Below are 17,691 nucleotides of genomic sequence, written 5' to 3' on the forward strand. Positions count from 1 at the left end.
GGAGAAAATGTTAAGGTCTGTTGACTGGTTCCGTAGCTCAGTTGGAAGAGCGATAGCCCTGGTATGGCGAGGTCGCAGGTTCGAGTCCAATAGTAGCAGTAGAGCTCCTAATAACAGTAGAACTCCTTTAGTAACAGTAGAGTTCGTCCAGGGAAGTACGTTACCTGTTTCTGCCTAGATAGAAGCCTGTTTAGAAGGGTAAGGGTGCTGGTGAATTTACAGGTACATGGGACTTGTCAACTTATGTCTCAGGGTGACGGCCATAGTGGCAGTGCCCCTCGGGTCTTTGCGATTTAAAACTCTTAGTGGCACTGCAACTGTTATGTCCCGTCACTTAGTATGTTCGTCTTAATATCTTTTAATCCACATTTCATTAAAATTGTAATTTTAATATTACAGTACATTGGTTTACACGATAACTCTACGATATACAGGTATCAGCTAATACGCATTATTTGAAACTCCGCATTTCCTATTTTAAATAAATACTTAAACATACTGTCCTAAAATTTAGATTTATCTACGATATAGTCAAGAATACTTGATAAGAATGGCGGCAATAAACAATTAGAAAGAAATACTTAAATACATTTATTTGACTGCCGAAAAAGAAAAAAAAGACAAAACGAAAGGAATAATTGTGACTTTATTTTAGAAAAAAAAAAGATTTCAAAATTTCGTGGAATTTAAATCTATTTGCAAGTTTTATTGAAATAGGTTACCGGAAAGTGCGCGAAACCGGAGTCATCCCCTAGTTTGCCACCCTTAGACGTGGAATATATCTTCAAATTCAAATGGGACCAATACTGAGGTGCTCTCTTTCCAAGAATAAAAGAATCATCAAGATCTGTTCAAAGCACTACCTGAGTTATCGCGTAACATCGAGTACATAACCAGAAATAGAGACGAAACAAGGGTCATACATTTCAGGTAACTCCACAGTGATACATCACTTATAAGGTTACCTATCAGTAAGGGTCAATGGTTAACTGACCTGTGTATACGTCTCCGTATATACCAAAAATATTCTGTAACAATGGCATGCTGTTCCATTTGGTGGTTTGGGAAAAAACAGCAGAATATCTAATTACAAAACAAACGGAATCAAATTTCATCGGTAATTAAATATTAAATATGTAATTTCGCAATTTTCGTCCATTATAGCAAAGCTCAAGTTAAACTGGTCGAATTGGAGTAAATCAATTGACGACACCCGTCACTTCTTCCGAATTCGGGCTGGTCAATCAGAGCGCAGATGTCACAGTAATGATATGGCAGAATAGTTTTCAAACAAATTAAATGACATTTCGTCTCTATTTCTGGTTATATACTCGATATCGCGTAACATATGTACATAGAAAAAAATACAGTTGTGTTGAAAAACTTCTCCTTTTTTGAAGTCGTTTAAAAAAATTTCAAGACACAATGTAATAAAAAAAATTGAAACGTCTAATAATAACTAAATAAATTATAAAAATTTCATAGCATTTGAACAATTAAATAAACAAATGACATATCTATCTATCATATCTTAATATATCTCGGCTTCGTATTCAATTGGCTAAACAAACAGCGTCTATTTGTCTCATTTAATATTCTTACGATAAAAGATTGCAGATGAACAATTTGCTCTCGTGCTTCATTTAGTAGAGTTGTATTCATACAATAACATTGTAAATGAATATTGATTTCAAGATTTTAATAACAAATAATAAAATAGCAATATAATGGATAAAAGAAAACAATCGCACAGTTACGAATACGAAACTGCTTTGGAATTGACAGGTAGGTAATTTTTAGTAAGAATAGAAGCGTGAAAGAGTTTGTCCAGGAAAGAACAGCCACCTTACTTATTTCTGACGCCAAACAGTAATATGAACATTACTGCGTGAAATTACAAGCACATGAGACTTTTTTTTTGTAATATCAAATATCACGCCTGCCCAGAACAGTTGCAATGCCACTCAGAACTGGAAATCGCAAAAATTTTAGGGGCACTGCCACTGCTCCCGTCACTCTGAGACATTAGTTGACAAGTCTCATGTGCCTGTAATTTCACCAGCACCCCTTACCCTTCAAAACCGGAACACAGTAATGCATGACATTACTGCTTGGCGGCAGAAATAGGTAAGATAAAACTTGTCATCTGTAACAGTGTCCCTCATATCTTTGCGTATTTAAAGCCCTGAGTAACACTGCAATTGCTATGGACAGGCGTGTCGTTTAACACCAGGTGCACGACTCGTTCATCCGCCGTCACTAAGAATCATAATAATTGTACCTTTCTTATAAAAAACATAAACCAACTTCAAAAGTTTGTGACATTACATCTATTTGGTTGAAATCCAATAAACCTGACTTATGAGTATCTACTAATTTGCTACTCTTCGAGGTGGAATATTTTCTTTTTTAAATTTAAATGGGATCAAATGGGTCGAATTGAGAACCTTCTCCTTTTTTTTTAAAGTCGATTAAAAGCCTTTAGTTTCATTAGAGAATTAGGTTTTTCTTTATTATTTATGATATTATTATTACGAAAACTATTTAATAGATACGGATAGCCCGGAAAAAGCATAGTTATTGCTTACAGTTTAAGCTTTTCAAGAAGTACCGGAAATACCGGGAGTACCGGTACTGAGATGAGCTCAATGCCGGAAATCAAAATTTTAGGAAACGAACCGGTTCTGCAAGCCGTAAGCGCCACAGTGCGTAACTCGCTGTTTGAAGCGTCTAACTTGAAAACGACCTAACCATATACATCGAGATTAGATTAGATCATTTAAAGCACATTTGGACGTAAAAATCTTGATTACAAGGTTTCGGCAAGTACAATGTCGGCATGCTGGTGTGCTGCTGCTTGCTGATCTTGGCGATGTTCGTGGACATGTTCGGCTTCTCCGTTGTGCTACCTTCCGCCGCCTGCGACCTCCAGCTCACCACCAGTCAACAGGGACTACTTTCTGCGATACCGCTTATTGGTTCGTTCGTTTATTATAGTTGATACTTAAATAGATTACAGACCGCATTTAAATTCTAAAAGACTCCTCTGTACATATGTTACAGTGTATTTTTTTAAGTATTAAACAAGACGCCATACAGTTCAAGGTGCCAGGGTGATCTAATAGTCACTCAGATATCGATGGCATCGCATTACGGAATTAGTTCATGTTGTTTTTTAACCTCCTACAGGAACAGTAGTTGAGTGCTATGATCTCATAACTTTGTATTGCCTCTAACTGCGCGTATATGTTAAGAAAGCTTTGCCTTCTTCAAACGTTATCAATTTTTACCTTTGTAAGAGCCGGTCCACAAGACGCGTTGCGGCGGCAACGTAGTGCCCAAGCGGTGCCGTTGCGGCGTCCTACATAGAAATATCCATGGTATAACCAAACAGTGCATTGCATCGCCCGTCGTACATGCAACCAGAGAGACGAGGTCGGGAAGTATACGCGATGCGATGCCAAAGAGGCATTGCTCTGAGCGTAAACTCCATATCGCTTAGTTGTGTCCCAACGCTGCTGCGTCAAACAGCCTGTGCGTCATTGCGGTGTGGCGCCGCAACGTAAAGTGTGGACTGGCTCTAAGGCTTTTAATTATTGATTCTCAGGTGTTATGGTATCTTCCTATACGTGGGGCCTCTGCGCAGATACACTGGGCCGACGCAAGACGTTGCTCATAGCAATGCCTATTGGCATGTTCTTCAACTTAGCTGCTAGCATTGCTCCTACCTTTGATGCACTCGCTGCGCTCAAGTTTTTCTCTGCTAGCTTGTGAGTTTACAGTGTTTTAAAACTTTAGAGGCTAAAATAATCAGCTTTTCAATTGTTTTGATTGATTTTTATTCATAAATTTAAAGAAATCAACTTCTTTCTTATGATCATCACCAATATTTGAATAAACTATTGATGTCCATATACATAGTAAAATTAATCTTTAATGGCAGTAGAGCGCTTTGTGAATCGTTCGTCCAGAGAAGTACAGCCACCTTACCTATTTCTGCTAGCAAGCAGTATTGCTCATATTACTGCGTTCCAGTTTTAAATAGTTAAGGGTGTTGCTGAAAGTATAGACACATGGGACTTGTCAACTTTGTGTCTCAGGGTAACAGCGCAGTGGCAATGCCCCTCAGATCTCTGCTATTTAAAGCTTTGAGTGGCACAGCAACTATTATGGGTAGTCGTGTCGTTAACCACCAGGCCCAGAACTTGTTCGTCCCGTCATTGAAATCCTTATCCTGATTTCCAGCACCTCGTCAGCAAACGCCGCTGCGTTCGTACTGCTGGGTGAAAGTATACCTCGACAGCAACGTAGCAGATTCATGTTTCTAATGGCAAGCGCCACTATGTGCAGCCAGCTCGTCATTTCACGTAAATCCCTTTTTGTTATTGACACTTTTTTCCTCGCTTTAGTCAGACCAAATACACTTGTCTTTAGTTTCTAACAATCATCGAGTATATAACCAGAAATAAGGACGAAGTATCATTTAATTTTTTAGAAAACTATTCTGCCAAATTATTACTGTGACGACTGCGCTCCGATTGGCCAACCCGAATTCGAAACAATTGACGGGTGTCGTCAATTTTTTGTCTTCAAGACGACTAGTTCAACTTGAGCTTTGGTTTAATGGACGAAAAATTACAGTTAATCCCAAATTAACACTGACTTTAAATACTGGAAATAATTATTTAGTAAATGGACGTAATACAGTAAAGAAGAAAATATAAAATTTTGTACTTTCAATTCTTCTAATTTAAGAAATATTTATCAAAGATCAAATCAAATCAAATCAAATCATATTGTTTATTTGCTTCGAACATGGTATAAAAGTTGTAGCAAAAAAAAGAAAACCAGTACAAACATGTTTCGCATATCCGATAGCATGCAAATGTGTAATAATATTATCTTGATTGACTATTACAATTTTAAATAAATAAGTCACAATTTTCACAGATTAAGTATGTCAAGAATTAAAAATAATAATAAAAATAAAAATTCAAGAATTACAAAAAAAAATATGTCAAAAGTTACAAAAACAAAATACATATACATATATGTCAAGAATTAAAAAAAATATTTAAGTTTTTTTTATTTATTTTTTTAATAATACATAATTATTGTTCCAAGAATTCATTCACACTGTAAAACTTTTTTACAACTAACCATTTGTACAATTCTGTAGTCATTTGTGTATATGTCAGTTTTTTTATTTCATTGGGTAGTTTATTATAAATTTTTATAAATTTTTATATCATGCCTTGAAACGTCATGCCTGACAAGCTGGCAACGTGTTCCAATGAAATATTCTTAGGGTGTAGTAGCTGCGAGCCTTCTCACCCCCTAAGAGCGTTGGCGCACTACGTCCAAATTCGTAACAGTTCCGAATCTGGGAAATGACGGTCCGAAATGTCACAGGGATCATTTTTAGCTCGAGGTGTAAAAACGTTCGAATTGAACTTAGTGCACAGGCGAGATCCGCAGTGGGTCCAAGTTTTCTACATTTGTATAGTCTCGGATACGGGGGTCTACTCTCGATCTCCGTCTGACATTCGTCCGAACCAATTAGTCATAGTCATAGTCATAATCTTTATTGCATCAATGTTGTAGTACATGGTGTTCTAGAGCTAGTGACGGTTCTCAACATTAGCCCTGTAGGGCATTGCAATAATATAAGAATAAAATTTAAAATGTCAAAATGAAAGAATTTAGTAAATTACAAATTAATAAATGGAATACATAAATTGTTGGAATACATAATTTCTTATTGAATAATGAATGAAACATATAAAATTATAAACATTCTCTTATTCTAATTACCTTCTAAAAATTCTTTAACGTCATATGGGCATTTTGCTATAAGGAATTCCTTTAACTTTTTATAAAATATTATATCTTTTTCTATATTTTTTATTTCCACTGGTAACTTATTATATATTTTTATTGACGTATGGTATGTTCCTGAACTAACTATGTGTAATCTGGTGAGGGGTAAAGCCAATTTATTTCTATTTCTTAAGGTACGTGTTTGAAAGTCTTCTGTTCGTGGATATAAATGTTTGTTTTTCCGTACTAATTTACACATTTGAATATATAAATGGAAGCAAGAGTGAAAATCTTGTATTTAATGAAATGAGGTCTACAACTTTCTTTATCTGTAATATTCACCAATATACGAATTACTGCCAAATAAGCAATACTTGACCAAATGAAAAGACGCGCGATGCGAATGAAGCTTCATACTGGATACTTGTCTTTTAATTTTGTCGAATATTACTTATTTGACAGTAATTGTTTCGGACGGATGTCGAACGGAGATCGAGGGTAGCCCCCACGAAACGAATACAAATCGGATCTTAGGCTTCAACGACGGGAAAGTGTTTTACATTCCACCTTCAGTGGCTAGTGTCTCCTCGGCCAAAGACACAGACTGAGGTTAATGTTGACTCGTATTTGAGCCTGGAACAATTCATGAACGAGACATATCACAGTATAAGCTAAACTTTCTTTCTTCCAGTATTTTCTCTTTCAATTGTCGGCCTGACCTTCCGGATCCCAATTCACTGCCTGGCTCTTGAGTTCCGACCCTGGCGCCTGCTGATGTTGGTTATCTGTTCACCTGGAATTCTAGGGATTATAAGTCTTTTGTTCTTGCACGAGAGTCCTAAGTTCCTTCTTAGCAAGAAACAAGACGACGAAGCTATGAGAATACTGAAGTCTATTCATTCTTGTAACATAGGATCTAAGGATGATTTTAAGGTAAACTATCATAGATTTAAAAACTGGTTATTACCTACAATACACAACCAATTTGCGCCGGTGTACTGCTCTAGACTCAATACTGGTAGCTGCTCGATTTATACAGTCCGTGCGCGTATATAATCAACACCAACAAAATTCAATTAAAACTCATTTAAATATATGTATATTTATATTCCACAAGTGAAATTAATCCGGACATGTTCCATTAAATAAATTTTTGTATTTAATGAGGAGAATTCTCCGAATTACCAAGTGTAGAAATTCCTGAAGATAATACATTTGCTCATGAAGTGTTCGGACGGAACCTATCAGGGTTATTTATATTATATATAATGATTAGTTGAAAGGGCGCATATGACATTTTTTCAAAAAAAATATTGATATGCTGCCGTGATCAGTAAAAAAAGGCCGAACTGTCACTATTTTTATTTTTTCCAATGTGGATAAATTACCGCAAGAGAAAAGTAGATATTTTTTAAATTTCATTCTTTAATTATATTTTCTCGTTTTGATTTTTTGTCACAAGCGCCCTTTCAACTAACGGCGGGAGAGATTTTTGGTATGTACTTACATTCAATGTTGGAAGGACACAATCCATTTTGTCTGAGCCAACAACTAATGCCGCGAAGACTTTGTAAATATGTTTGGTTAGGTAGTATTTTGATTTAATTCTGTTTGAATTCTATTAAGTGTTTTTTTATATATTGTTTCTCTAATGGGGCCATACTGTATAAATATAACACTTTTAAATGTTAACTGTGATAAAACAATACTATTTTTTTTTTCACTTCAGTAATTTTTAAAATTTTTTTTTATTATAACAAGCGCACTATCCACAAAACATGCGTTCAAAAAGTATGAAATTTTGGGACCCCAGTCTTCATGTTCTTTTTGATATTCGGTGCCGTTTCGGTTTGGGCACCCAAGCGCAGTCCCGACGTCCTTCGATGTTGGTAGGTCAATGAATGGGGCTGACATTTTCAATAATGATCAGATATTTGAGAAATAAACATATATTATAGTCCACTTCCGAATGATTAATAATGAAAACGGAAACAAAGTTGCTAATTTGCCCACTATTATTCTTCTTCAAGATCACCACAGTCTACCTCGAAGAGACACAAGTAAACACCATTAACGAAAATACAAAAGTGTCATTCGTCCGCAAGATGTGGAATCAAACTGCACCACTATTCAAACCTCCACTGCTCAAAAATTCTCTTATAATTTATTACTTGCTGCTCTGCGCATATATGACGTAAGTACGTAAGACGGACCAGGTTTCAAATGAAGTAGCTTTGGCAAACATTTTCCAATTGCATGAACTTACAAAAACATTATTTATTTATAAATTTCCAATATTATTATTGTCTATACAAAATTGCCATCATCTTATTTTCTAATTCAATATTTCTCAGCTCAACAGGCTTCACAATGTGGATCCCTACGATGACAAACGCCTATTTCAATGGCAAAGAGGCTACAGGGAAAACTTTATGCGAGGTTGCCAGCACGGCCGCTCGAAAAAATAACACTGTAAGTAAATGTTAATTTTAAATAAAACAAAATAGTTAAATATTTATTATAATTATTAATACAAAGATCAAACACTTAGAAAAAATTCCTTCGAATCTTCTGGATGCAAACCGACGTCTTCTACCATACCGTGGCAGACGGTATAGCAACTGAGCCACGGAACGAACCTTTGCATTAATAATCATAACAAACTAGGGGAGTAATTAAACATAAAAAATAATTGAATATCAATTCAACAAAAATTGAAATACAGTGAATAGCGACATCTCTAGCCGGAACTGGTAGCTGTAAAGGTATCTAACTGGATGAATAGATTTCTCATAGATGGCGCTACGGCTAAAAAGTCGTTGAAAAACCAAATACAAAGACACAACAACAAGCACACAGCAAAATTCGTGAGGTGCGCTGGTTCGTTCCGTGTCTTAGTTGGTATAGCGTCTGGCATGGTATGCTAGAAGACGCCGGTTCGAATCCGGCCGGATCGAAGGAAGTTTTTCTAAGTGTTCGATCTGTGTATTGATATAACAAGCTAGTGGAGTAATTTAACATAAAAAATAATTGAATATCTATTCTATAAAAATTGAAATTGTAATTGAAGTTTTGCTTTTTTTTATCATTTCAGACTAACCATAACTGCGACAACGTGATCCCACCTATAACATTATACTCAGTAATGGTCTATTCCGGTGCCGCAGCGATTCTGAACACTCTGCTCTCGTTCATTGTGAAACCTTTAGGAAAGAAAAAGACAACACTATTGGTGTTCATTCTCTCAATTTTGTTTGGAATATCGCTGCTTTTTCTGCGGGTACCTCTACTAAGCATCGCGTTTTTCTATTTGTTTCTCTACGTCTCATTTATACTGGGAAACATGAATACTTATTTGGTTGAACTCAATCCAACACATTTGAGGTTTGTTTATAATTGTTTGTTACTGTGGTTTTAGATTATGATTGCGTACGTACACGGCGTATTTTATACACGCAGACGACGCGCATTTACGGTGTTGCAAAGGCGCAAAAAGTAAATTGTAGTTAACCGACTTCAAAAAGAAAGAGGTTCTCGATTCGTCTACATTCATTTTCTATATGTTACGCGATTAGTCTGACATTTGTGAACAGATTATTTGGACGTAGTTAAACAAAACAAAAAGGATCCAATCCACATCCACTCATTTTCGAGAAATGGCAGTTTGAAGTTTAAAAGTGTTTCTCACTCTTGTTTTATTTTCAAAACTTATAATGTCATGTAACTCCCGAGATATTTATTTATTTTTATATATTAATTAAATTTTTGTTGAATTTAGATTCAATTATTATTTTGTGAAATTACTCCACTAGTTTGTTATAATTATTAATACAAAGATCGAACACTCAGAAAAATTTCCTTTGATCCAGTCGGATTCGAACCGACGTCTTCTTGCATACCGTGCCAGACGCTATACCAACTAAGCCACGGACCTCACGAATTTTTCTATGTGCTTGCGTCGTGTCTTTGTACTTGGTTTTTCAACGACTTTTTAGTCGTAGCGCCATCTATGAGAAATCTTTGACAGATTTATCACCCAGTTAGTACCTTTACAGCTACCACTGGCGAGAGATGTCGCTATTCACTGTATTAATTAAATTTTTAATTAATTGATATTCAATTATTTTTTTGTGAAATTACTCCACTAGTTTGTTATAATTATTAATACAAATGGATATTTTTATATATGTTGGATTTTTTTTGCTGATCTAAGAGGTTAGACTTTAGAAACCGTTTGGTACATTTTTGCTTAACTACGTCCATTTTTTGTTGGAAAGCGGATGCCTTAGAAGTGGGCCCATTGAAATTTAAAGTAAACATTTCACTCCTAAGGATCGTAAATTAGAGGATTTATTGAATTTCACTCACTTTCCGTTAACCGATTTCAATCTTAAACCAAATGCCGCAACGAGTACCTAACAGTTATTTTTGTAACTAATTTGTTTTACATTGACGAGCTGCAATTCTTTAAAGTCACTCTAATTTCTAGTAATAACAAACAAAGCAACTGGATAGCGCTTATTTCACAGAGTTTTATGTTTTTTAAGATTAGCGCCATCTACCTTTATTAGCAAGCATTAATTTTTAAATGAGTTTGTAACACATAATGCCATCTATTGACACGCATATTTGTCCAAAGTTCTGAAAATAATTTTAGCTCATGGGCAATATTTAAATAATTTTAGTACCAGAGAAAAAAATACTTCTATTTTATTAACCGACTTCAAAAAAAGAGGAGGAGGTTCTCAATTCGACTGTATGTTTTTTTTTGTATGTATGTTACGCGATAACTCCGGTATTTGTGAACCGATTTTCATGATTATTTTTTTCATTTTGAAGAAAATCATCCACCTCTAAGGGTGGCTGATCACGCATGAACATTCATTTTTATAAATAGCGCCTAAATTTTATTTAATGAGCAATTATTTTAATGATTGGTTTTGCTATTCCCCAATTCAAGGCGTTTTTCTCTCTCAATTCACTTTGAGTAGAGAGAACCGATTTTTATTATCTCCTGTATCAAGTCCTATGTAGTGGCGAACTAGGGGATATTTCAATTTAACTTGGCAAATTGATGTAATTCCACGTACTTTTGAGGTCGGTTTTTTTAGTACTCTGTACTGAGATTATTTCATGTCAAAGAGGATTTACATGACATCGAAGGCCATTTACTCTAAACTACTTCCACACTATTGATCAGCGCCATCTGTGTATAAGACTTCTAGGACTTTCATCTTTTTCAGAGTTACGATCAATAGTATGAAGATTACCAGTCCTTGAGTTTTTGATCCACGGAATTGGTATACGGTTGTCTCTCTCTACTTCCAGGGGTATGGCGACGTGCCTGTCTGTGGTTGTGGCGCGAGGCTCCGCTTTTATCAGCGTGCAGCTAATCGCAGAGCTCCTCGCCGATCACTGCCATTACATGTTTATGGGCTACGTCGCTTTGGTTATCTGTAAGAATTTTTAAATAAATTTTACTAAGAAGCTTACCTAGTCAGGACGCGTTCCCATTAAGTCGTAACGTTTTATTTATCGTTGGACGACTGTCGTGTCTAGCCTGTTCCCATATCACAACTATCTGTCGTGGACGTTTATTTTATCATAGAACGACTGTCGTGTCCCCACTAGATCGTGACGACAATTTATCGGTTCACGGCTGTCGTCACTTTTTTCGTCTGACGACTGTCGTTCTAGCTCTTCCCTCCCATTGTCACGACAGTCTGTCGTCGTAACGTAAAAGTCGTGAACGTGAACAGTTAATCGTGTTGTACTATATGCGAACACCTTCAGTGAAATGTACAAACTACGACACTTTAAACTGCACGACTATCTTAATAAAGTCCTGCAAGTGCAATCCTGAGTATCTTACGTAAACGTACTTAAATAAAATGAAGCAAAGCAGCGTAGTTTCCCGCCGAAGGCGCGTGAGCCCGCAGCCGCACTGAGTGATCGGACTGCCAGGGCTTTGGCGCGCAATTTCCGTCGAGTCATAGCCGCGGAATCTCATGATTAAGGACCCATGCTGGTTCGAAACACGTCGAGCAAACATTCGACTTAAATACATAAGTTATCCGTTATTTTGTTTCTGTGTCGGAGTCTCGCGGTGATTTTCTATTTAAAATAATCTTTTTTGACTAAATTTATTTATGCTCAACTTTTTCTTTAAGAAAAACAAATTCAAAAATGTGTTTTTATTTTCAGCTGGTTTAATAGTAGCAATGTTCCTACCTCCAGACACAAAGAACGAAAAACGCAGAGAAGACGAATAGAAGAATTAATTAGAATAAAATCAACACTTTTGTTATATTGTTTACGTCATTTAAATACAACTTCAGGCCTAAAACACGATACGATAAGACACTCAAAACAAACTGAAACTCAAATATAATCTATATTTGTAGATAAGGAAACACTTGAAATCGTCACATTATTTATTAAACTTGACTACTCATTCGCAAGGCTGATTCTTCTGAGATGAATGAGTAAATCTAGAGAATGCTCTTTGTATATAAATAAACGTTTATATTTATCTTTTAAAATATTTGTTATACTTATTTATACAAAGATCAGCACTAAGAAAACTGGATAACACCGGCTGGATTCGAACCAGCACCTTCAGTGCCTAACGCTCTCCCAACTGAATTACGAACGGAGCTGAAGGCGCTGGTGAATAGTGAAGATTTATAATCGCGTGCATTCGAAAACCCAAATCCTGAGACATAAGTTGACAACGTAGGACGGAACGTAGTATGCTCACGTTACTGCTTGGCGGCAGAAATGGGTATGATAACATTATCTTTTTATTGTTACCTCATCTCTAATAAACTTTACGTATGCCATTTTAGTTTCTCCTAGCCGAAGAAGATGGTTTATGTGTTGCACCATTGCGCCCTACCGTCAACGTACGAGTTGTTTTGAATTATTATCAATTACCTAATATTATTACTGTCGCATTGTCGCATAAAGTGATTCAACATTAGATTATTTCCGTATTCATTACGAAAATATCTCAAGAGACCTAAGACTCGATGATCGATAAATAATTAAATTGATTAATGACAATAAAAAGACGGTAGCATTTTACCGTTTCTTATGAAAGTATTTATTTAATGTCATTTGTATTCGTATAGGGAACTTTAGGTACATACATAGTAGAAGCACCAGAGCGTCATGTGTGTAGAAGGAACAGACAACACATAATTAAGTCTGTCAGTTGCAGAAACAACCAGTTGCTCAACCTTCTATAAGTCAAAGTCAAAGTCAAAGTCAAAGTCAAAGATTATTTATTTCATAGGTAAAATAAATTTACACTTGAAATCGTCACATTTAAGCTACTGCTCGTTCACTACGCTGACCTCCCTGAGAAGAACGAGCAAGAAACTCTAGGGATTGCTCTTTTCAAATAAACTTACCTGTAAATGCTACGGAATACACTTTGAATCAAATTTGTATGGATTCTGGAGCCATGTCGTCTTTCCATACATCTTTATCTAACACGTAGTCTTCAATTTTGTAATATGATTTTTGATCAAAATATTTTTAATGTAGTTTTTAAACTTAAACTATGAATGAATCTGTTTCGTGTTGGTGTACTTCGGGCTCTCACGACAATGTGCAAGGGAGGCACGTCTCCTACATATAAATCTCCTGTATAAGAATTGACAATTTTAAATATACAAGGAGTGGCAGACAGGTTAAACTTCCAGTACAAATACAAATACAAATACAAATACAAATACAAATATCAATTACAGAAATGAATAATTTAAAAAAATGTTATTTGCTATGTAATTCTGTGTCATATGAAGTCATATCTCATAAACAATAACTTAGTATTTTGTCTGAATACATGTTGTCACGAATACTGTAACATGTTGTCAAGAATATTGTAACTTGTACTCAAGTAATGTACCTTCACAGCCGTAGGTCCCTAGTCCGCATTTGGCGGACACACTGTCAGAAATTTAATTTTTTCAATTGTCTATAAACTTACTATTAAGTTAATACGATGTACTTTGAAATGTTTATGTTAAAAAAAAAAAACTTGTATGGTGTGTGTGTGTCTTTATTTTATAGCATCTTGTTTAATGATAAGTACTCTTGTATTGTCCGTGATGGCCACCGCCACCGCGCTGGTTTGTAATTTACATTTATATTAATTACAAGTGTTAGACTCGACTGAGGCTTTTATTATAAAAGAGTTGAATGCATGCTGCATACTGTCTGCTTCCCGAAATTTAATTATAAATGCGTATAGTCACAATGTTTTAAGACATGTTTGCATTACATTAGAATTAGTAGAGTTGCTATAAAGCCGCATTTGGGTACAAGATGTTTTTACTTGCATTAATTCAAGTAAATTTTACACCTCAGTACTACTGGTTAGTCTTTATTGTTCTGTGTCAGCATTACTGCGTAATGTGAACATAACTGCGTTCCGATTTGGTGGGGTAAGTGTGCTAGTTAAATTACAGTCACATAGGATTTGTCAGCTTATGTGTTACAACGCACGACTTGGTCGTCCCGTCCCTTAGTATTATAAAAAGAAGGTAAACCCTGTGTCATGGACACATATAGACAACGACAAATTACACCCAAACTCACGAGTGATATAAATGTAGGCCATAGAAATATTTCTCCCGGCCCAGGCCAACATGGTAACCGTTCGCCCACGAAGGCAGTTTAAACTAAACACAATAAGCAATGTAAACAAGGCATAAGATAGCGTACAACAGCGAACTATATATCGGAAATTATTCTATAAGTTATTGAGAATTATTATTTATTTTTAGTTAACTTGAGACTTTCATTTCGACAGGATTACTTTATAACTTAACAACGTTCATCATACAAGTGTAACTAAAAAAAATGTAACATAAAATTTATAACAATCCTATATGTAACATTACAAACAAAAAAAACTAAAAAGAACTAATCACACTTTCGGGTTCATTAATTTCCAATGTTTATTCAATACAATAATGTTCTCTTATTGTAGTTTATTTTAAATAAAGAAGTGGTTAAGTAAACGTCAAACAGGTTGTGTATCGTAATCATAACAATAATTAAGTTAGTTAAATTTTAAACTTATTTATACAAATGCAAATGAAGATGTGTTTAATTAATTAATTTTTTTATCAATTACGTACGAAAGGAAACGGCAATCTATTTTTAACTTAGTTTATTATTAACTGTACTAATTTTAACTTGTCAGTGAATACATAACTAATATTTTATAACCATGGCGTTAATGCTACAGACAAGTAAGGACAATTTACCAAAAGTTAATTACGAGGTTGCTTTAAATCTTACTGGTGAGTACATTATTTTTATATTGCTATGCTACGGGCCGTCGTGCACATAGTGGTAAGTGACATGTCTGTAACAGTTTCAGTGCCACTCAATATTTTAAATAGCAAAGATCTGCAGGACACTGCCACTATGCCAGCCACGCTGAGACACAATTTGACAAGTCTCATGTGCCTGTCGAAACGCGCCGGGAAAAGTGCAGCCCATGCGCGCCCGAGCTTGCTCGTGGAGGGCCTGCTTGGATCCGCCACTGGTCGGTAACTTCAAAACCTCGGCCTAGCTGTCTATACATACTCGAATACACGCCGACACCTGTGTCGGCCCGAGGTCTTCAGACTCATCTGTTTTACGAGATCACCCATTCAAATCGGCGCGTTTTGACATCACAGGCCGTGTGAAGCCGCCTTTATCCTTCAAAACCGGAACTCTGTAATACTAAAAAAAACTCTATCGCTACTAACATGCCATTGTTGACAATCGTGTGCGTCCTATAAGACCTCATAACATCTGTCACCACTCCACTTCGTATGATCTTCAGCATTTGGCAGCGCGATGGTTATTGATTGTTCAGTGGAGACCATTTCCCTTCAATACTTTCGGTGTCTATTAATTTGTCGATGCTTAAGCCTTATTGATCGCACAAAAGGAACAGCTACAAACAGCAGGTCATTATCAGACCGCTCACTGCCAAACACATGCGTCCACAATACAATGTCAATAGTAAAGTAAGACCAGATGACCTTATGACACTTTATCGTCCTTGGTCACCTGCATTTAAAAGCTCAAACTTTCTCCATCGTGTAGAAAGCCATACCTGCTCAAGTTTTCTGGGATCAGTAATTCACTAAGCACGAATAGAAATAAAACTTCTAACAATAAATCACTACTAAGCGGTGGTACGTAGTGATGTGGAATACTCGAGTCCAGGAGTCTACATTTATTAACTCGATTCAATTTTGCACGGCTCGGTGGCCTAAAATACTCACAAGTCCGAGTCAAGTCGAGTGCGAGTCATCGGAGCACGAACTCGGGTCGTAGAGCTAACTAAGTTTGAACAACACTCGAGTTCGACATCTCGACTCAAAGCGATTTCCACACTACAAATTCGCGAGGAAGACAAGCAGGGTTCAATTTTATTAAACATCTATTACATAATACATAAATAAAAAAAAACTTAATATGGTGTTTTATAAAAGAAAGAAGATATAATACTTAATTATATTACAGTATAAGCTGTAGTATAATTATACTACAGCTTAACACATCACACCACAACACCGCTCAGTAGGTACTTACCAGACTCGAGCTCGATTCGTTACATAACCTGAGTCGAACTCAAGCACGACTCTTTACGTAAATAGACTCGAGCACTAATATCGAACTCGAGTCTATTTGGACACTCGATCCCCTCGTAATACATTGAGCAGTGAGTTTCTGTATGAGTCGTGTCTTGTGAATTGGAGATTAAAATTTACGGTGAGCTTTGCGGTGAAGGAAGACATCGTGACGAAGCCTGCACGTCGAAGAAGGTTCACAACCCTAGGAAAACGTATGAAGTTCCCAAGTCGCCTGAGAGTTTAGGCCATAGTCTCCCAAAGTGGTAGTGGTGGTAGGCCTCGGAAGCAATTTGGGACGTTGTTGATGCTGTCCAGGGGGTGCCACCGCATATGAAAATAAAACCTGAATTATCTATATAACTACACTACAAATGCGAGATATTTTTTCCTCGTGTTTTTTTTTGTGTTAATTTAATATAAAAAATACGTATTTTCAATCTTTCTTGTGGTGGTGGGCGTAGAAATATTTTATCTTGCCCAAGTGTTTAAAAAGTTTGAGAACCTATGGTTTAGGTGAAATCACTACAAAGAAATGTCACTTTGTGATTATTAGAATGTGGCAAGTACAACTTCAGCATGCTTGCGTCGTGCTGTCTGCTCATCCTATCCATGTACCTGGACATCTTCGGTTTCTCTGTGGCGCTACCAGCGGCTGCTTGCGATCTCGACCTTACCACCAGTCAACAAGGATTGCTTTCTGCTGCTCCTCTTATTGGTTTGTACACGCATTTGATACAAAAAGTCAATTGCTTACTAACATAGTATAAAAAAAGCTAGTAGGACAACTCCCGTCAGTTCGGCGCTTAAATGTTTAATTCACTCGGAGCGTAGGTTATTACATTATTATTTAGCTGTGTACATAATTGTTGTAAACATAATATGAAAAATTAAGGTGTTCATCACAGTATCTCGTACTATAGTGAAATAATATACAGGAAAACTATGTCTGTGAGGAAAACACTATCTGAATTTTTGACAGTGTTCTTCGCTTGTTGTTTATTATGTTGGTAATACAGTTCTGGGAGGTTGTTAGCTTAGACTATGGAAACAAATTCATCTTCTAAGGTTGTTAGTACTATTTTTCAAATAACCCTGCAGTTGACTTTTGATGTGTCTCTCTCCACCCAGGCGTGATGATATCGTCGTACGCGTGGGGCCTTTGCGCTGACACGCTCGGCCGGCGTTTCACTCTGCTAATCGCCATGCCACTAGGAATCCTGTT

At 36.3% G+C, this 17,691-nt stretch overlaps 1 protein-coding gene across 1 annotated transcript; it reads left to right on the plus strand.

The window, feature by feature from the left end:
• Positions 1 to 1,727: 1,727 nt before the first annotated feature.
• On the plus strand, positions 1,728 to 12,323 carry LOC113228799 (synaptic vesicle glycoprotein 2B-like). Its single transcript, XM_026462188.1, has 10 exons — positions 1,728 to 1,785; positions 2,817 to 2,978; positions 3,608 to 3,770; positions 4,246 to 4,367; positions 6,512 to 6,753; positions 7,851 to 8,014; positions 8,175 to 8,292; positions 8,915 to 9,204; positions 11,149 to 11,276; positions 12,025 to 12,323. Exons 1-10 carry the CDS (start codon positions 1,728 to 1,730, stop codon positions 12,090 to 12,092), a joined length of 1,515 nt encoding a protein of 504 aa, XP_026317973.1. The 3' UTR covers positions 12,093 to 12,323.
• Positions 12,324 to 17,691: the final 5,368 nt, after the last annotated feature.

This window comes from Hyposmocoma kahamanoa, unplaced genomic scaffold (assembly GCF_003589595.1).
Source record: "Hyposmocoma kahamanoa isolate Upper Pololo Valley unplaced genomic scaffold, ASM358959v1 243, whole genome shotgun sequence".
Classification (NCBI taxonomy): domain Eukaryota; kingdom Metazoa; phylum Arthropoda; class Insecta; order Lepidoptera; family Cosmopterigidae; genus Hyposmocoma; species Hyposmocoma kahamanoa.

Excerpts from the sequence above, each read along its gene's own strand:
- LOC113228799 (XM_026462188.1), top strand. The coding sequence starts at position 1,728 with ATGGATAAAAGAAAACAATCGCACAGTTACGAATACGAAACTGCTTTG. Across the intron at positions 8,293-8,914 it reads CCGCTCGAAAAAATAACACT|ACTAACCATAACTGCGACAA; the intron begins GTAAGTAAATGT and ends TTATCATTTCAG. Across the intron at positions 9,205-11,148 it reads CTCAATCCAACACATTTGAG|GGGTATGGCGACGTGCCTGT; the intron begins GTTTGTTTATAA and ends CTCTACTTCCAG.